Source organism: Cuculus canorus, chromosome 14, assembly GCF_017976375.1.
Source record: "Cuculus canorus isolate bCucCan1 chromosome 14, bCucCan1.pri, whole genome shotgun sequence".
Taxonomy (NCBI): domain Eukaryota; kingdom Metazoa; phylum Chordata; class Aves; order Cuculiformes; family Cuculidae; genus Cuculus; species Cuculus canorus.
In genome coordinates this window covers 7,921,821-7,943,611 of record NC_071414.1, presented here as the reverse complement: position 1 = coordinate 7,943,611, position 21,791 = coordinate 7,921,821, and the positions used below count along the sequence as shown (strand labels likewise).

At 35.7% G+C, this 21,791-nt stretch overlaps 1 protein-coding gene across 4 annotated transcripts in view; it reads left to right on the top strand.

The window, feature by feature from the left end:
- The window catches only part of GABRA1 (gamma-aminobutyric acid type A receptor subunit alpha1), a 42,246-nt gene extending 20,727 nt beyond the window's left edge, over window positions 1-21,519 (top strand). For all 4 annotated transcript variants that reach the window (XM_054079321.1, XM_054079323.1, XM_054079320.1 and 1 more), the window contains exons 5-10: window positions 1,750-1,970; window positions 3,597-3,679; window positions 8,307-8,450; window positions 13,964-14,116; window positions 15,298-15,500; window positions 18,712-21,519. In XM_054079321.1, coding sequence (XP_053935296.1) covers window positions 1,750-1,970; window positions 3,597-3,679; window positions 8,307-8,450; window positions 13,964-14,116; window positions 15,298-15,500; window positions 18,712-19,020 — 1,113 coding nt within the window. In that variant the 3' untranslated portion in view covers window positions 19,021-21,519. The remainder of the gene's footprint in view (window positions 1-1,749; window positions 1,971-3,596; window positions 3,680-8,306; window positions 8,451-13,963; window positions 14,117-15,297; window positions 15,501-18,711) is intronic.
- The last annotated feature ends 272 nt before the right edge of the window (window positions 21,520-21,791 follow it).

Here is a 21,791-nt window from a genome sequence, read left to right as displayed (position 1 = left end):
CACCTCCTCCTTTGCAGTTGAAAGAGATAAAAAGGGAATGGCTTAGTTGTCACCTTCTGGGCATGTCTTTTACCTTTCCCATGTGTGTAGGAGGAAGTTTTCTTTGGAGCAAGTAAAACATGAAGGAAATCCAATATTTTAATGCCACCGACTGCATTTTAAACCTCCTCTCCTACTCTGCTACACACCTGGGACAAGATTTTGCACACAGTTCAACCTAAGGTCCTAACCAAGCACAATTCAGAAGCAAATAATTGGCTCTAAGTGCACAACTGCTGTCACTGGAGCTGAACAAATCCAGGCTGCATCAGCTCACTGAGAATGTGATTAGAAGAATGGAAACACAGTTAAATAAGCACCACAATGCTTCACAGGTCTGGGATGTAAATAAAAAATACAACAAACAAACAAACCAAACCCAGAGTAAGACCATCCTCTGGAACTACAGCATTTCCATGTCCAAGAGAAATTGGGCATTTCATGCCCTAAACCCAAGAAAAACACACCACCAGTAAGAATCACCATTCTTACTTGCTGATAGTTGCACAAAGAATAAACAGCCCACAATTGCTCATGTTGCATGGGATATTGTAATTCGTTAAAAGAAAAATCACAAGTCGGTGTCTGCCACAGAGAGATTTTGCAAACTCGTTCAGGAATGTTTCTCTTTACTAACATATTCCTTGTGGCAGCTCTTTTCCTTATAATTGTGTGTGTCTTCACACACAGGAATCTCCTTTACTTCAGTATTTGCCATCTCCATTGGCAGGACATCTCAGCAAAGGTGCCGTTAGCGTTTAGGGTGATTTTGAACAGTGTTTGGATGTTTATCACAATATTATAGCCATAAATGATGGAAGGGACAGGATAATCCAATACTGAACTTTCACACTGGAGCTGAATTTTTCCATGGGAAAATACACTATTCTATATCCACAGGAATTTTTCATGTTTTCACCCCACATACATCTATATTTCATGTATAATACGTAAACATATTTTTCCCCAGTTCCACCCTCTCCCTCTTGACTTTTTTCTTTTGGATGTGTAGCAAATAATTCTTTCATTTTCTACTGAGTGTTGGTTATTTTGATTCTCTGCACGTACACTGAATCAGCCACTGCATCTCTTCCCCATTGGCCCAGATTTTGCATAACTGAACTATAATTCTTGGTATCAAGCTTTCCTAGGCTTGTGCTCTCTATAGTCCAATGATTTGACCCAGTAAACTATTCCACGTCTCATAAATCAGACCACATAATTTTAGTGAACTGTGAACTTTCCTCAGGTTGACTACATATTTATGCTAATGATACGCTTAGAACAAAAAGCTCTAGTAAGACCTTGTTTCACCAGGCTTGTTGTCTTCTAAGAGACATATTCTTTCTGTGCTATACATAGTGGCTACATATCCACAGCTTCGAATTACAGCTTTATGGAAGGTGAAAGAAAAGTGAGAAAAGGGTGAATTATTTTGTTTCCACTATATTATATCTTAAATTCTCATCTAACTTTCGATGTACTGTTCTCCTTTACATCCATTCCTTTGAACATAGTAATGATGTTGGAACCGTTTAATAACCAGCTTTAGGTACACTGTAAGTAATCTAGAAAATATATGTTCTGATAATTACTGATTTCATTAATAGTCATCTTACTTCCAGGGAATGGTAAGAATATACTTTTCCAGTTCTCATATTGCAACATGCGTCATCATAAGTGTTTCCCTTTTCTTCTGAATTGATGTAGGAATACACTATAGATGTATTTTTCCGCCAAAGCTGGAAAGATGAGAGATTAAAATTCAAAGGACCTATGACTGTTCTCCGGCTAAATAATTTGATGGCCAGCAAAATTTGGACACCTGATACCTTTTTCCACAATGGAAAGAAGTCAGTGGCTCATAACATGACAATGCCAAATAAACTGTTAAGAATTACAGAGGATGGGACATTGCTATACACAATGAGGTGAGCCCTAAAATATTATATCCTTCATTTAGTTTGACAGTTTAACGTGTTGAAGCATCACATTTTCCAAACAGGACACAGGTTCCTTTTTGAGCATAATTTGATTCCTGCTTAGTGGTTATTTTCACAATAGGCCATGGAATGATGGGCAAACTAAGGCATTTGCAGTCTTTGTTCTTTCCACTCCTGTTGTGTTATATTTACACTCCCTAAATGCTTCTTAATGCTTGATTTTTAAAAGGTACCTATGGCATTAGGAATCCATTTGCAGAGGACCTTAATTTGGAGTTGCTTTCCAGGATTCCATCAGCAAAGTATAATAAAGCCTGAAAGTTTAATGTAATCTAGACTACTAGATCGTATACAAGGGTCTTTCATCTTTGGATCCTATAGAAAGTAAATCCTAAGAACCAGCAGATGCACACAGAATTCATTGCCCATTCACCATATTTCTTGTGCTTACAAATATAGAGCATGACAGTCTAAAAACTAACATTTATTATTCCATTCACAACAAGAAAAACAATTCACTAAAGGATTTGGAAAGTTAGGGGGAAAAATTATTTCTGTGCTGGCATCACTTTTACTGGAAATACGCTATTCTCTTCAAAGATAACTGAACTTTAGCTATCCAGTTGTCAGCAGAGGAGTTAAATAAATCCTTTTGAAACAACAAAGATACACAGTGATGGAAACATTCTGGATTAAAAGACTGCAAATTAAACGATAAAAAAAAATGGTATGTTGTCTTTGTAGAGCTACACATCCCCTCTTTATGTCTCCCATGGAAGCAACCAAGGTATAAAGTGATTCTGCTCACTCAGAGTCAAGATGGATAGCTTAGTACGCAGGTGAACGTGGAGTTTTCATTTAACAAATTTAAAGATGTTTTTAAAAGCAGTGCAATTATTTGGACAAAATAAGTCTCCAGGCTTTTGGGAGCCTGTCAAATATGTTCAATTTATTCTGCAACATCATTTGAAACTGCCTAGGCTAGGGTAGAATCTGCTTGGCTGGTAGTTATACAAGTCCAGTTTTTCTTGTCTTTCTAATGCTTGGCTTTTAGGGGTTTAATCCAAAAGAACACTATCTCGACAGTACATTGTTCACATATGTCTCTTTTTTCAACCACTTCTATTTGCAAGTGCCTTAGTGCAATCTTCTGCCTGGTATTCAAGTATTATTGTTCGCTCCTTGCTGATGTGTGGTATGTGACTGTTTCTATTTTGTTTAATATTTTTTTTTTATTGAGAAACATGTTTGTACCCTAGCTGCTAGCAATGAAATTATTTCAGCAATGTCTGAGCATCCAGAGCAGACCAATTCAATGATGGCAATAAGGAACTAGCTTCAGCTTATAATAGGTTTTAATCCTAACGCCATGTCAGAAGTCTAAGCATTCTCTGCTGAACAATGAAACACGATAGAGGGACAGAGGCAGGCACTGCTGTGTCTACACATGCCTGTCAGCACCCCTCGACAGACAAGTCCAGTCCCATTCTACCTGCTAATTAATCACATAACAGATATCATGCTATACTTATTCTATGTGTCTTAATAGAAGTCTATTTGCTATTTCTATGAAACTAGAATAAATGTGTCCTTTTGCTCATTAATCCATTGTAGATTGACTGTGAGAGCAGAATGTCCAATGCATTTAGAAGACTTTCCTATGGATGCACATGCTTGCCCCTTGAAATTTGGAAGCTGTAAGTTTATTTTAAATTGAGGTTTCTCCCTTTTTAGGCCACTTAACAAAAGTATTTTGCAACTGAGAAAACCTCAACGTTTTAATCTTGTGTATTTATCACTTTTTTTGCAGGGTTGTATTTTTATTCTTATATATACTTATATTTAATATAATGAACGTCTTCTATGTGTCTTAAATATCCTCCGATGTCATGCCTGGACATTCACAACAGAGAAAAATGACAGTGCTCTAAATATCTAGAAAAGTAGTTTGTTATATAGGAAATGTTAATCTTAAAGTTGCTCTATTTTGTTAAGACTCAAAAATCAATGCTAGAGAAAAGTAAGATGGATAACTGAATTGCTTTAGGTGAAAACAATTCCCATACCATAGTCTTGGCATACTTATAAAAAAATTTGCCTAATATTACAGAATATTTATACTAATATCCTACTACATTTCTGGAAGTGAAAAATCTCACAGATCTCCAAATGAGAGTCCTATTCGTGCAGCATTTGCAACTTTAGATTAGAGAATGTACTGGACAAAATGTAATGTAATTGAAATCGGTGTAACAGCAGATAAAGCTTTCTGTAAGTTCAGAATTTCCCCTGAAACTTTAGTTTAAATAGCAACCACCCCGATACTGATGCTTTCAAACTTAGCTAAATATAATATTCTTAAAAATTAAATTAGGCCCCCCTTCAACTCATTAAGTAAAAAAAAAAAGGTAATTAGAAAAAAGTGAGGTTTACCCTGGTTGGTTGGATCAACACAAACAGGAAGACAAAATATGGGGAAAATGTAATAGAGTACAAATTGTTTTCTGAATGGCTATTTTTTTCTAGTAGAAAAGGGTCGTTTCAGTGATAATGGGTACTTAGTGGCTTGATCTATTTTAGAAGTCAACAAACAGAACACCCCATTCATTCTTCACTGTTAGCAGGGAGGGTGATAATTTACTTCGAGCTGAACAGCTCAGCGTTTACCACGAGAAAGGACTGATGTTTTGTCTTTAAAGAGCTACTAGCCTCCTAGATAAAGTTTAGAGAACAAAAAGCTCATACAAATTTAGGGTACAACTGACAAGAATAGTTTACTCCTTGAATATTACGTTTTCTTACGGGACTTCCACTAAATCTTTCTAAATCTACTGTGAAACAGAAGGGGGTGGAGGGAGAAGCTTTAATCCAGCCAATAACAGGGCAAGTAGCTGCAGGGGTTCTTGATTAGCCACGGGAGAGTTGTGCCCCCGAGATCCCAGGGAGATCAGGAGTGGGAGCAGGACTGTATTTCTTCTGAAATGCACATTAAAGTGTTTATGCAGACTTCATGCTGGATCTGGGAGGTGGGAAGATGGCTAATGGTGCATAAAACCTGCTAATCAAACCATCATCAGTCTTTGAACAAATGTGAACTAATAGATTGAATTTTATAGACTTGATACAACACCTGTCACCACATCTGTGCATCATTGAGCCACAGCCTGAACACCAGACACTCCTTAGTCTGAACAACAGTTCCCATTCTTTTCCTGCTTTGAGTTGTTTCTGGTCCACTGTGTCCCAGGTTAGTGTACTCATGGTTCACAGAGTGCACGGGTTTCCATATTGCTAAGGATCTTGCCTCAATTAAATAATTGGGATACAGAAATTATGAATGAAAAGGGATAGAAGATATAGATTTGAATACAGCTCCAGAACCACAACACAAGGTAAAAACAAGGTAGCAGAGAGACACGCAAGTGTACCTGCATCTCTTTTGTATCTAAACCTGCTTTATATCAGCCAGAAAAAAAATATCATAGCACACATGAGTTTCTTAAATGAACAACAACAGAAAAATCAGTGATATTTTTGATTGAAGGACCATCATTTCTCACCCTACAGTCAGAGGCAATAACTGGCATTCCAAGCTCAGACTGCAGGTGCGGTCTGTCATGTTTTACACCATTTTTTGTTTTGGACACTAACTGGTTCTCATGCCAGCTGTCCTAAACAGGACCTAGCAAAACAAGTAACTCCAAATGCTGGGAAGGGCCACGAGACAAAATCAAGGAGTTTTTAGGGAAATTTTGCGTTCCCCTACTCATTTCAGGTGAGCTTCTAATCTGGGATCCTGATGGGGAGGAATTTCTTCTGTAACGTGGTTTTACTGCAAACGCTGCATTGGGAGTCCACTGTCCAGAACACAGCCTTAAAGCTTGACCTCTTCCCTTCTTCTCATCAGGTTATAGTTGAAATTGTCAGATAATACAGTATTTGTCTCAAAATTTAGTTATTGATATAAAAAGACATATGTCCTACAGAAAAAAAATGGCTGGATCCAAGCAAGATATGAAAATGGGACTCACCGTTGTACACAGAAAAAGAACAGTTCTTGTATTTAATTGCCATGTTTTCAGTGAGAAACGTTTAAATACATTTCTGTCAAACAACTAAACAATTCATTATAATCATCTTAATGGACTGGAAATTTTACTGAAAAAGCCATTTAGTTGTCATGAAAGCCACACTTTAAGTGCAGACTACAATATTACACGTAGTAGCTCCCCAGGGTAGTGTTTGCCCAGCTCTGTTTGTTTTGGATTAAACTGGATGAGAGTTTTCCATGCCCTTCACTGTTACTCATTGCTTGTTGGAGCTGGATTCAGAAGAGCCTCATGTTGAAGGAGTTGCAGGCTCCTACGGACTCTGCCCATACTGTAGAGGCCGAGAAATGTTTGACCCAGCTCCAAGGCTGAAGCGATTTGCCAAGATAGCAGCTTAAGCTAGAGGTTATTCCAATGTAAATTCAATGTGACAAATGCTAAAGAGATTCTGGAACAACAAAAAGCCATATGTTGGCAAAACAAAATCGGAAAGGCAGATGTTTTCCTCAATTACTACCACAAAAATCTGATTGTCACTTTAACGCTGAGGCCACTCTGGAAGGCAGCAGTGATAGGAGCAAAAGGCTGTGTTGTCACTTATGCAGTATCTGAATTGGAAGTTGAGCATGGACGCTAAACATAGTGCCAAACCTGGCAGGTACAGGGCAGTGCGAGCTCATTTCCAGCACTGACTGCATGTTCTCCTTCTCCTCTAGCCCAATCCAGTGGTTCTCAGCAGCTCAGGGAATCAGTATTCTCTCTTCCAATGTACTCTCATGCTTCAAAACATGTTAAATGCTTGAAAATAAATAGTACAATTTCCACTCTTTCTTTTTGTGGCTAGATTAACAATCTAATTCTTGTAATTTCTGTGGTGATTATTTTTAAGGTCAGAATTATTAAAGATCCATATTTGCATTTACCATTGATTCAAAAAAGCTATGTATATGCTACAGAGCTTGGGGAGTAAGAAATCTGAGGGTAGAAGCACAGTTCTGCTTCAATAATGCAGGATCAAATGCCACGCAATTAATTTACCAGTGCACTCCATCCAATACTAGCTCTTCAATTACTGTTATCTCTTACACCGATAAGATAAAATTACTAACTCACAAATGAGGTCAAGCCGATCAGATTTCTCCTTTTCCTTTCCTGCTTGGCAGTCCTGAGAAAAGGGAAAAGCTCATTCTGTAGGTAGGAGTCTAGTGTCATTTTAGATGCCCTAAGATATCCCATCTGGCTTCCAGCTGCCTTTTGTGGGCGCAAGTTTTCTGTAGGTTCTGATAGCACGTGCAGTCCCGTACGTGTCTTGGATACTCTTAGGTGTGAAGAATGACACTAGATACCTCTATGTAGACAGCTAACTCCTACCCTAACTGCTGAGAGTGAGAGCTGTCAGACTACATAAAATCACAGAAGAATTTAAACAAAGGGAGGAAGATTAAAAATATTTTTATAGAGATTGGTTCCTGAAATAACATAAAGAGCATATCAATAAGAGCATAAAATAGCTGGATGGTAAACACATTATGCTACTGAATTATCTGTGTTAACATACTGGACTGCTTGGGTTTGGAGAGCCCATGATGGTTTTCTTTTGCATTGTTGAAGACTCAAATAAATATGAGCTTGAGTGTATTTCTCAGAAATAACCAAAGCAAAAAACCAAAAACTAGATTAATTGTGATTCTAAACTCACTGGAGCCTAGGCAGCCTCAGAGACATCTGCTATGCCTGTGATACATATGTAGAGCAAGGACAGTGTGAGGAGGGCATAACCAAATGGAGAGCTCTAGCCAGGCCAATGACGAGGTTGCTGAAGCCAGTCTGAGAAGGACTTACTTTCTTCCAGTGGCCCAGAGGACACCACACAATGACAAATTGAAAAGACTGGGGCTCTTATTTCTTGCTAATAGTTAAAAGTTAGAAAAAGTGTTGGAGTCCTCACATGCAGTGAAATTCCACATATCACCGTTTCTTCTGGTTACTTAGATTTTACATAGGTAGGAATGATGTAAAGGAGAGAAAGATTTTCATGCTACTGAGAACCAACCTTAATCCAACTGTACAGCCAATATTTAAATAATCATCCTATGGATAGACCTATAAAATCAGGTTTATTTCCCACAGATAGAAAGTTCCACTAAGCTAGTTGTGGGTTTCCACGATAATTGAGAATTTAATATTCAAACTACTGCTTAAAAAATTGTTCTGATAAAGCCAAATGTCAATAGAAAGTGCAAAGCTGAAATGCAATGTATTTCTTTTAAATTAGATGCTTATACCAGAGCAGAGGTTGTGTATGAATGGACACGGGAACCAGCAAGGTCAGTGGTTGTGGCTGAAGATGGCTCTCGATTGAACCAGTATGATCTGCTTGGACAAACTGTGGATTCTGGAATTGTTCAGTCCAGTACAGGTCTGTGAAAAAGGTTTTTTTGGGGAAGGGTCATATTTAATTGCCAAAAGATAAATTAAAGCAGAAGAAAAAGATGCAACAACTAAAGAGTGAGAGAGGTAAATTGCAATGTATGAGCCTTAGATTGGGGAAAGCATGACTCTGAAAAGATAAAATATCCTGGGATTATTTTCCTACTTCAACTGGTGGTTAAAATATTGGAAAAAATAAAAGCTTCCTATAGTTACAGATCTAGTCTGAAAAAAAAGTCATTTACATTATGAAAGGTACTCCTCGTATCCTTATCGTATTATTTGCTTATTATATAAGCTTAAATAAAATAGTATATTTATCCTCAAAGATCATATTCCTGAAGACGGTAAAGTAAGTTGCTAAAAGCAAGTATATATATTTTCTCAAGGTGGTATTTAGAGAGTGAAAAAGTGTGTCATCAATTTAAAAAAAATCTGGAACATCCAAACAAGATTTAGGTGTCTTAATGTTAGCACCAGCTTTAACTCTGAAACTATTTATGAGATACAGAAATGTAGCTGCCACTCATAGTGTTATATACTCATAACAAATCTGGGTAAAAGCCTTTGTTTTTTTTGTTTCACTTTGCAATGTTTATTTCAAGATGTAAATATTTCTTTTTAAAAAAAAATAACCTGGAAGGGGCATAAAGACCTAAATACAGGAATAAACTGAGATATGGGCATAAACAAGACTGGGTTGACAGTTCAATGGACCAAAAGAAGCAGTACACTAGGAAAAGTAGTTGTATTGCTTTGAATGCAGCCAGTGTTTTGACTGAACTAGAGAAGTACACTTACATCTACATTAACTAAACTTTCTAATGTATCATTCATAAAGTAAATGAACACTTAAGGAAAAGTGAGTCAATTTAAAGTAAACTCTAATTTCTATCTGAATACTTTATTTAGCTTGCCGAAATATATTCATATGTTCTATTAAGCCAACAAAATTTCTCACAGACAGAAGTTTCTAGTGGCCCAATATACAGGTTACTGCTTGGAAGCTTCTGTTGAGTTGATGTAATCATGAAAGTAGTGGGATACCAGTAGTAAGGACTTCGAAACCAACACGTGTTCCTGTAGACTCACTGCTTCCATTATTGAGCACACAGGTAAGCGTCAGAGAAGTGAAAAAAAGAAGGGCAGAACTCTTAGCCTGGCCACAGCTAGAAATGCTGCCATTGACTTTTGTGGAGCCAGTACTTCACCCCAGCTGCCCTTTACTGAAAAGTCAACAAGATTTGTGAGGAACTGCAAGGATCTTGAGCTCTTTGCTCTTTCTGTTCTGAAGCTACTCACTCAGAGAGACCTTGGCAACCTGTGTGCCTGCCCTTTTGCACTCATTGCCAATTCTGTGCTTGCTGGATTCATTATAAGGGCAGCAGGATAATGAGAAAAGTCTCAGAAGCTTGGGAACGTATCTAAACTGAATAGATAATACCAGATATAGTTTAGTACAATTAGATAGTAATCTCAGAAGCACCCTATAAATTGTTAAGAAAGGCAGATAATACATTCTTAAACAGAACTGAAGGCAAACATAAAGTGTGAAAATTCTTCATACATTTCCATGAAAAACTAAAAAAAAATATTTGTTTGGCATGATATTTCCATTGGTTTGAATCCCACCTCCTTTTTCTACGTGAATGCAGAAAAACATTTCAAAGAACTAAATACAATCGTTATCAAAACTACAAATAAGCCCTTTAAGGCATCTTTTTACTACCAGACTTGCAATCCTCTTCAGTTACTACCTGATAAGAATACGTAGTCATAGAAGAAACACATTTATTGTTTGCAAATTCAATGTCTCATGGAAAAATTATTCTTGATTTTGTTTGGAAGGAAAAATGCTTTGCTTTCCTCAAAATAACAGTGGCGATCAGAAGGGCTTAATAACCACTTTTCTCCCCATTCAGGCAGGTGGGCAGCTAGTCTCGACAGAATCCTCCAGCATATCTTTGTCTCTCTGATCACCTTTGTTTTAAGATATGATGTGTAATGAAAACTTAAATCCTTCCCTACTTTCAGAGCTGTAGAGAGGCTTAGCTGACAAAAAAGCCAAGGAACTGAAGACAATCTTCATTTAAGAGTTCTCAGCACCTTTATTAGGCAAGAAAATGAACCTCTCATGTAGTTGATTCTGTGGATCATTAGAGGACTCTACAACATCTTGATTAATTTTAAGATATTTGTAATTGTCTGGAATTCCAGACATGTATTTTCCAAGAGTTTAGGTGTAACTAGGTTGCTCTAAACATTCTCAAAATTATAAAATGATTTGGTGAATCCAAAAGTCCTTTTATTTTTCCTTTAATTTCACTCTTTGCTAGTTGACCATCGGCTACCCTCAATTCCAGTTCTAGAAAAAGATAACCACAAATACTGATTTATTTGTGAGAAAGAATCTTGAAAGACTACAACTCTGTTTATAGCATAGTTATTCATCTATGCTGGCAATAGAACGTGCAGGTACTACAGACTTAAAATAGCATTCAGTAAACAAAATACTTATTGTTGCGACTTTTTTGCTAAAGCAGAGTGTCATCTATTTTTAACTCATCCAAAATTCCTGTCATTCTCCAACTTTCTGACTCATATTGACTCAGAAATATTTTAAAATGATATTTTTTCTAAGTACCTCAACAGATGTTTAAAGGGCTTGTACAAGTTTCTATTTACGTAGAATTATTTTGCCACTTTGAAAACAGTTTTGCACCGAGAGTCATCAGAATTTATACTCACAATGGTGTATTTTTTTTCTGCTGTTCCTTAAGTCTTCTGAGAGGATGCTGTTATTAAGAGCTTTTCTATAAGGTGACATGGCATAAGCAGTAAATTAGAAAGACTGTTTTAAATTAATGACAAGGAAGGCCTTACTTCCTACCTAGAGTGATGGGAGAAGTATAATTATAGCTAAAACTCAGTCCCCACCTCAAAGCTTACATCTGATGTGATGCACATTAATTTTAGGTGCTCACCTGATAAGCTGGGTCTATTAAAATAGTTTACAGAACACTGAATAATAGATTTGATCTAACTTTACTGAATTATCAATTTTTTTTTTATTCTAAGGGATATGTTGGTTTATAACATTTGAGCATTTCACTCAATGGATGTGATATACCATATAATTAAAAAACTGCAGCTACAGATGTGTTGAGCACAGGAACAAACTCTTTCAGATCACTGAAATTATTCAAATGGTGGATAGTCATTTGAAACATCAAGTTAATGTAGATGAAGGAGTTTTGTGACCACTTTGAAATGCTTCGTATTGTGAAATAATTTAAACTTCCTGGAATAAATAAAATGAAAAATGAATTCAGAAGCTCAACACTGTTATTAGAAGACTAGGAATTCCAAGGGAGCTAAAAAGAAATACCTTCTTCTTAACTTCTTTTGATAAGAAAATAAGAGATAAGAGAACGTAAGATGCATAAGCTACAACTTGAGTGACAATTTGTGCAAGCCTATGAATATAGGAAATACTTTGCTTCAAAAGCTATTATAAATTTTATTTCATAGGGAATTTTATGGCTGAATTACAAACCTTTGAAAACAGAACTACAGAGAAATTGCTGGGAAGTTAGACAGCGGTCAGAGCTCATGAATGTGATAAGGCTTTCAATTAAAGAAAGCCTTAAAATATGAAAGCTAAAGATTCAGTAAATAATGAGTATTTCCATGTCCTGCAGTTATTTAAATAAAGCCCCAAAATCTACAACTGCCTAATAAATTATTGCAGTCTCTTGATGCTGTGGAGAACTAAAACCATAGGTTTGCCTCATAACTGAACTGTAGGTGTTATTTTAGGCCTGTGCTTCACCTGATTTACTTCTCATAGCATCACCTTTAGCTGACGTCTTGCTCAGATCTGCTGCAATACTTAACAGATGAGAGTAATCCCTGTCCTTTTAATTGCCTTCCTTTATGCTTTAAATCTTGTTCTCATTTTCCAGAGGTTAAAAATACTTTGATAATTTAAGCAGCTAAATAAAGCTTCAGAGTACAGTGGTGTGTTCAGTCTGTATTCTTAGCTTTCCATTTACAATCACTGAATTAATTCTGACACACCGTTGTGAGCATTCTATATCTGATTGCATTAAAATAGCTTCCCACGTCACATTTTAGTAGATAAAATTAAATTATTGGCTCCTGTAGCCAAGGCTGGCACCCTTCATAAGATCATAATCTCTAGTACAAAGCAAAAGAAGGTCGTGTCAGTGAATGTTAAAGAAAGGTGGGTAGATTCAAGTAGTAGTGGCCACTATACTGTCAGTCCTATTTTTGAAAGGAAATTTTCCTTGCATATCCTTTGCTTTACCTCTCAATGTATAATTGATTCTCTTTTCCCCCTTTGCTACTGTCTTTTACACTGAAACATACCAGGAGTATTGTCACATCTTATTTATAAGGTTTCCTTGGGGTTATACATTACTGAGATTGTTCAAATGAGTGTTCTTCTAGACTCTGAATTAAAGAAAAGGGCATTTGACATATATGGTGCATAAGCAGTCAATGTCTAGACATAGTTTTCCCACCCAGTTTAAGCTTTTTGTGTACAAGAGCAACTTTATCTTTCCAACTGCCTGCATTTTAAAATAGAACAGTAATTTCACATCATCTCTAATCTAGAAAGGTGTTTCCACTCAGGCACACGTTCACCTGATTCTCTCCTAAGATAATGTTTATTGCATGATAAGAATCAACATACTCCAAAAAAAAAGTCACAACAATAGGTTCTCCAATCTTTTGAGGATGTACTGTTTTTCAAAATCCATTTTCAATTAGGTAAATAATGATCTGAAAACGAGGCATTATTTGCTGTGCTCTGGCAGGAAAGGTTTATAGAGTTATACAAATACTTAGGTTTCCTTTCAATTTCAATTTGAATACCCAGCTCATATGATTTTGCAGCAGCTGGAAAGTTAGGGCTAATGAAAATATTCTGTGTTACTCTTGCACTGTCCATCTACTTCAGGAGAGAATAATCATTTAGTAAAGTCGTGAATTAACAAAACAGGGGCTCTTAATCCTCAGAGTACACAAAGCACAGATAGTGGTAATGCAGACAGAATCATATCAAAATTAATGCTGGCCTGACTGAAACACTTCTGAGTGGGTGCTTGATTTAGTCTTTATGTGATGTTTACATCTGTATATTATGGTGGGTTTCCATCTTCTAATGGAATAAGAACTTTCACAACAGGCTCAAACGGCCATCAGTTAATGCAGATTTTCATTCAATACTCAGAAACATGAAAAGATGTAAATTTAATTAGTATTTCCCAGAACTGTCTGGTTTTGTATTATTAGTGGAACTTCAGAACCTGCTTTACTAGCTGTTTTCTTCAGAGCTGACTCAATTTGATCTGAAGACTCATTTTTTTTATTTTTTTACAATAGGGTTGAATATGATTGAAAAATAGTTCCTATAATGTCCTTTAATTTGTATATTTATAAAAGCTTTGATGTTCCTGTTTTCCTTGGTTTTAGGGGAATATGTTGTTATGACTACGCATTTTCATTTGAAGAGAAAGATTGGTTATTTTGTCATCCAGACATATCTGCCATGCATCATGACAGTGATACTGTCACAGGTGTCCTTCTGGCTTAATAGAGAATCTGTTCCAGCAAGAACTGTCTTTGGTAAGCAAGACCTATAAACTGCTTGGCAGTTGTAAACCAAGTAGGTTTAAGAATTTTTTGATAAAACTAGTTCTGCGTAACATATCAGAGAACAGCATGAATCTGGATGTGGTGCAGTACACAACAGTTTGCACGTTTTGTTTCAAAGATGTAACAGAAGCTAATTTATGGTCCAAAGCTTTTTGACTGAGCTAAGAGAAACATAAGCTCACCAGTAAGGAATCAAAGACAAGATTAGGTTTTCTCTCAGGGAAGATAAATTGCTTCCTTATAAGGCACTAATAATTCAAACCCTTTACACCAGCACACAAATACGTTGTTCATTATTTGTCCTGTTTTAGACCACTGCACGTTTTCACTAACGCTTAGTGCAGTGAAGACAAACTCTCAAGACACGTTCAATACATGACATTGCAGTTGTCAAGGTAACTTGTGGGCATGTGATTTGATGTAAATGTCTAGCCTGCGGTTGTAATGGTTTTTTTTTCAAGCAGCTGCGAGCAGAGTGAGCTCAATACATCTCAGAGCTGGCTCGCTATGGCCTGTTAAGGGAAAAGGTTCATCAGCTGTGAGAAGCGCTGGTATCAGAAATGCAAATTGCATTGTCATTGCTCTCACATAAATTCTTTACTGTTTTCAGGGCATCACTGAATAAAGGGACAGAAATCTGTAAAACCATCAATTCAAATAAATGTAATATGACATAAAGCTTAGTGCATTTGAATATACATTTGAAGGAACATATACCAAATAAGATGAATAAAACTAAGTTTTTAGTTTTCTATCTAAATATCTTAGAACTGTTGCAAGAAATAACAAAAAAATTTAAGTTTTTACATCTGTAGGACAATCTGCAAGGCATGAATGAGGAACAACTTATTCTCCAAATACCAGGAAGCATAAAGTACTATCCGCATCACAACTCAAAATATTTTTCCCATTCCAACTTTCCAAATACTACAACAGTATCAAAGAATAAAGGTATAAAAGATGTTTTGAAAATCCTACAGCTTCCACAGAACTTGTAATCTGATACCCTCTGCTAGCAACTGAGCTTACGTGGGAAAGTTTATAAGAAATTAGAGGTGATGACAAGGCTTTCCCATCTATTACAACAGTTGAGAAATGGAGTAAAAAATATAGCCACTGATCTAAAAACACTAAAACTGTTTGCTTTGCAGGAGTGACAACTGTCCTGACAATGACTACTCTGAGCATCAGCGCAAGGAATTCGCTCCCCAAGGTGGCTTATGCCACTGCTATGGATTGGTTTATAGCGGTGTGCTATGCCTTTGTGTTTTCTGCACTCATCGAATTTGCAACAGTGAATTACTTCACAAAGAGAGGCTATGCATGGGATGGCAAAAGCGTCGTTCCTGAAAAGGTAACACTGCTTAACGTCCATCCCAGCAACTCCTACTTCTGGTCATGATATGGGTATTTTCTAAGCCTGTTAGAAATTCTTATTACTTAGAATAATAAGCAATTATTCCAAAAGAGTTTTCTCATGTGTTCGCACAAAGCATTTCTACACATAAACAATAATTACTTAGACACGGAGTCTATTACTTCTGACATACTGAAAGATATTTAGTGCTAGAAAAACTATAAATTTTACTGAGACTTTGATTGAGCGGAAAGAAGATAAATGTGTATTTTTTAAGGGAAGGCAGTTTGGTTTTGTGCAAGAGCAAATGTGGATGCTGCCATATAAACATGGAAAAAAAAATCTTCTGTTTACTGTATTTGACAGTTTCCAAAGTATGTTGCTCCCCAACATGAATTTCAGGAAGGCTGCTCTGCAATCGTGACCAAATAAATCACCACAGGACTTTTTCTGTCTTTTGCCTCCTATCATTTCCCTATTTTTTAAAAATAGAAATACTATTTTTACTTCTAAGTCTACAGGAGTAATTGATTTGTTTTGGGGGGAGGAGTGACAGTTGTGGGGAATGTGCAGTCCTCATCTGTACCTCCCTGAGTGCAACAGAGAGACATGACGCTAACCTAACCCAGTCTGTAAATCACAGGTGCATCAAGAAACTGTTGAGTACATTTAGGGGATGAAAGAGAAAGTTTCCCCTTTCCTATGAGTTATCACATCAGCTGCTTCTGTGAGGAAGCTCATTTGGTTGTTTTGGGGTTTTTTTTGAGAAAGAGAGCTCTTGAAAGTGAGTTTTAACTTGCCTAATTGGTTATTATGAATATTCACAGACTAGAGATTCAGCAGAATAAATATTTGGAGGAGCAGATGTTACTCATTGGTACACCAATGTGTGTGTTTAATTCAGGAGTGTATGACTATATATATATTTTTTTTGCTATTTTAGTTGCGTGAGTCAGTGAGAAAAATAAAATTAGGACATTTACAGAATGACAACTAATACTAAAGTGTTGCAGAACGAATAAGTGAAGTAACAAAGCAAACGTTATAGAGCTACATAACTGCTGTTGAATATTGAATTTCAGTTACAGATGATATTTTCATTGAAAATAATTTGCTTCATTCTTCGTTGTGCTCCTACCTTCATGATATCTATTGTAAAACATAGGCTGTACAACAGAAGAAGCCCCTTAAATGTTAAGTATTGTTAAAAACGTTAAATAATCTACTTTGTAACAGTTACTATAATTATCCATTTCATTTGTTTCAAAGAAAATTACATTTTCAGAAAAACAATACCAATATAAACACAATATTCAACCACTGTTTAAAACACTGGAGGATGTATGACTTCGCATTCCTTAACACGTAAGGGTCTTCATGTTGTTTGATATCAGTGAGCAAAGACACACCGATACCCTGTAGGTACATTATATGCAGACGTAGGGACAGGCAAGCAAGGCAAGCTAACGAGGAACAAAGCATCACAGCTTAATAAAGTTTAGAGTGCTAATTAGCTGCCATATTAGTTTTTCATGAAGTTGAATTTGACATGAAATATAAAGACCCTGACTGGTGTCAGGAGTATCTGTGCCTAAGATTCCTCATGATATTTAAATCTACAGGAAGGATTTCCTCTGAGACTTCTGTGAAGCAGTTCTTTGCCTGCTGGATATATTGTTGCTCATGAGAGTATCTGGCCTAGAAGGAAACAGGACTGGCTTCATACTTAGCAAATGTAGTAGCAGCCATGCTGGTCAGGAGGAGAATGGATAGACAACTAAAAGTCTTTCCAACTTCATGTTTTTTCTTTTCGTAGTATTTTTTTCAACCTGTTTGTTCCTCCTATTCAGCAGGAATATTCTAAGACAATTTGAAGCTCGCTCTTAGCCTCAAGCTAAGCTGACTACAACCGTCATGAAATAAAGAACATGCCTACCAGAGATTTTGTGAATCCCTTTTCTTACTAAGTATGAGGAATTTATCATTTAAGCCTTTGCTTCCTTGCTGTGTGGGGCTCCAAGCCACTCCACGCTTCAACAAAACCTTTCCCCCCTTGCCCTCATGCTTTTGCAGCTTCCTTTCACCTCCCTAAGTGTCCTGCAGGAGCCCATCTGCTCCCTGAAATGTTCACCTCTTGAATGAGAACTTTTGCTCCCCTTTTGTGGGAAATACAGCCTAAAGATTTTCTAAACTCTTGGGATTTTTTGTTTTCTAGTTTCTTCTCATTATCAGAGGAACTTGGAGCAAAATGATACTTTTTTTTTTTTTTACACCTCCTTAACAACCCACTGCATCTCTCTTCTATATTTATCCTTGTGCAGTGGCTGGAGGAAGTTTTGGACTGTCTGCAACAGGGACAGTTGAATTCCAGCTGGTAATCCCAGATGTCAAAATTCAATTTTTTTCCTACAAGTAGATACCAGAAGCAGAATACTAGAAAACATAAGGACCCAGGGGGAAAATCTATATATTCTTTCTGATCAATAAGTTCTCCTCTGATAAAAGACTTTCAATGCATTCTTCTTTTAGTAATATAGGTAGGTGGATGCAAAAATCATACAGCTATTTAAGGCCCTATACATGGAATGTCATTTCAGCCACTATGATCCAATTGTAGCACTTTTTACATTGTTTCTATTCCGTAATGCATATGCTTTTAGTGTAAACTGTTAGTGAACAGAGTACTGGCAGCTTTGCATTTTATTAAATAATGCTCTCTCTCATTGCACGATCACATGATTTTCAAATTGTATATTTTAATGTATGAACTGTCTTAGAATGCATCATATAACATTATTTGTCTTAATATTGGAAAGCTACATTAAGAAATTCAGTGTTCTTTAGAAGTTTTTGTCCGGATCATGAAGCACAGTTAATTAAGGGAATATTGAATTATGAGTAGTTTATCACTGTTGATTAGTACTAAAAGTAATTTTATCAATCAGTAAGCCTAGCTGTGAGTACAAGTACTCAGTTTATCCATCATCTAATTTGGTTTAACAAATGCAAGTAACGCAAATGGATGGTTTTGTCTTTGTCTTCACCTAAATATTTTGCATGAGTCATATCATATATCCAGACACTACTTTCTTTCAGCTTATTACAATTTCTGGTATAAATTTGATTAACTGCAAAATTTTATGGTGTTTTTTCATAATCTTATCTGATAAGAAGACACTGAGAATAAAATGTTTTTTTCTTTCTTCAGCCAAAGAAAGTGAAGGATCCTCTCATTAAGAAAAATAACACATACACAGCTGCAGCTACGAGCTACACGCCTAATATTGCAAGGGACCCTGGGCTGGCAACCATTGCTAAAAGTGCAACAATTGAGCCCAAAGAAGTTAAGCCAGAAACAAAACCTGCAGAGCCCAAGAAAACTTTTAACAGTGTCAGTAAAATTGATCGACTATCAAGAATAGCTTTCCCATTGCTTTTTGGAATCTTTAACTTAGTCTATTGGGCTACCTATTTAAACCGAGAGCCCCAGTTAAAAGCTCCAACTCCACATCAATAACCTCATTTATTTGTATAGTTCTGTTTTGTCTTTTGCTCTGGGAATTGCTTCCCGTTTTCACATACAGTAATTCCCCTTTGCTTCATTGCCTCTGTCTTAAAGAAAATGAAGGTTTCTTAATTTAACAAAAGGTAAAATATATCTGTATATTTAAAAAAAATAACTGTGTGTGAAGGAGAGAACAATATAAGGTATATACTTGGAAAAGGGATTGTGAAAATGGGAAAGAAAGAGTTGTAAAGTAGTAAAAAAAAAAAAAAGAAAAAAAAGGAAAGAAATAACTTGTAGATAGCTTAGTATTGAATGACCCCAAAAAGTATTGTATATGTACGTGAAAAAGATATTTTTATTCAAAGGAATGTGGGGAGTGGGAAAATATTCTTTATGACGTTCCTGATGCACATACTATACCGTACCATTTATTCAACCACTGTTTATAATATTTTCAAGGATGTGAAGCTTTCCATTTGCTAAATCCCATAAGATATGTTATTTTCCTAATCCTGTTTCTCTTCTATATTCCAAACCACCTGACATACAATATTACATGGTCTTTAAAGAAAAACGAAATCTACTCACTCTAGGTACAGTTTGTCACTGTATAGCACATAAGATCTAATGGTAACAAATGCTTTAATCTGCTGTCTTACTGCAGTCTTGTTCTAAGCATTAAGTTGTCACTAGACTAGATTTAAAACCAGTTGCACGATCAAGTGCGGATCCCAAGTTCCCTCTATCACCTGTGTAATCCAAACAATTCCTGGATGCTTTTACAGATAGCTTTTACACATCACTATGTTTTAGAGAGTTAAAAAAATAAAACCAAACCAACAAATCAACAATTTTTGCAAGCTCTAGATATGTTGAATGTATTCTTTTATAAAATGATACATTAAAAAGAAGCTTTAGATTGAGATTTATGGATAGCAGAAAGACAAAATATAGTATTTAAATAATATATGTAAATATGCAGCATGAGATTGTACATTTTTTTACTTTTTTAAAGTTGTGTTCTTAAAACATTGTGTAGGATTCACCTCTTAGCTCTTAATATGTTGTTAAATGCTCAATAAAACATATTTAGAGCCTGAATTAAAAAATCAGTGGTACTGGAAAGCTTAAAAAAATTAATACACAGAAAGTGCTTGGAATGAATTCCATTTGTAAAGTGGTTAAGTGTACAGTAGCTTGCAATTTGACAATGTCATCCAATGTATACTATTAGATTAATGACTGGTCTGCTCAGGTCATGCATAAATACTAAAGTATGGGATTATATTTGGTAGGTAAAAATGGTGAATACTTGTTAAGACAGAAGTTCATCTGTATATTACTGCTATATTTGCTGATACATAACTGTTATAATAAGTGATGTAATATATGTAGCATTAAATACAAAGAAGTCATACATAAAAGAATGTACAGGAAAATAGATTTTATTGAGTAAACTTACTACATTTCATTTTTACTGTAGCAATATATTTGTAGGAACAATATGTAAGGGCTTTAAATACAAGATGTCCATTTTGCAGGTATTGTGCTCCCCTTAAAAAAGTTCTAGTTGGCATCATTATTACTGCTGATTCTTAGAAATAAAATTTCAGATAAAGATTTTTCAGAGACATGGGAAGGATGGTAGATATTTGCAAGCATCAGTTTTAAAAAGTAATATAAGATGTTGAATGAATTTTAAAATAATGCTATATGAGCCTCCAGAGAAACAGTTACTGAGAGTCAAATTTCATAGGTGATGTTTTCTAACCTCTCTCTCAATAAATCATAAAAGTTGACATTCTCTATCTACAAAAGGAAATAGTTAATGTTTTATTTAAAGAAGATTTTTTTTTTAATGCTTCATTGTCTGACATTTAGTCCTGTCTAAACTTGATAAGTTATATGATTGGAGCTTATTATATTAAGGGGATGTTTCATCTTCTTGGTATCATGTGTAGATATATGTATAGAAAAAAATAAACTACGGCTCTTTAACTTCTGTGTACTTGTTTATCTTGTTATTTTTGGCGTTAAACTAGTGTGTTCATTTAGGGCATTTTCTCTTTCTAGCAATTCATAGCTACCTTTTGGTCTGCGTTTTGCACATTAGATGTGAATATTACTTAACTAGTCTGCTTTTTGCTATGCAATGATTGCATTATATCACCTCTTAGTTAGTCTATGCCAATAGTATTATACTGTATAAACTTGATTGCACAGTTTATCAAAGACAAGGTATTCTCTATGTAGCTTTTTTACAATGCTTTGCTAAACCATGTAATAATAGTAAGTCTTCCTTGAAAATAATGATACACTCTTATAGAGGACAGTTTCTGTTTACTCCTGGGATAATTTTAAAAAGATGACATTGAATGTTTATTGCACCTCAGTGCAGTGATGTGGCAATAAAACCTAAATCTAATAGAGGTTGTTTATGGCAGAAGCATGTATTGCTTTACAGAGTTTAGCAAAAGCTCTTTATTTTATGTCAGATTGTAATTCTATTATAATAATAAAGTTAAAAATGTTCAAGAATGAAAGTGAATGTTTTACTTTGGTTTCCTTTAGTTACTGCCTTTTACAACACAATGCTTGATGAACTGCTATTCATTAAAAAACCTAATTTCTGTGGATTTGGTAATGAATGCAGTTTTAATAGATGTGACTTTCTGTTGTGTTTGCCAGGGACAAATATAACAGGAGTATTTCCAAAATGTGATTTGGCATTCAAAAAAAGATAATTCTGTCTGTACAATGTATGTGCAGGAAAGCAATTA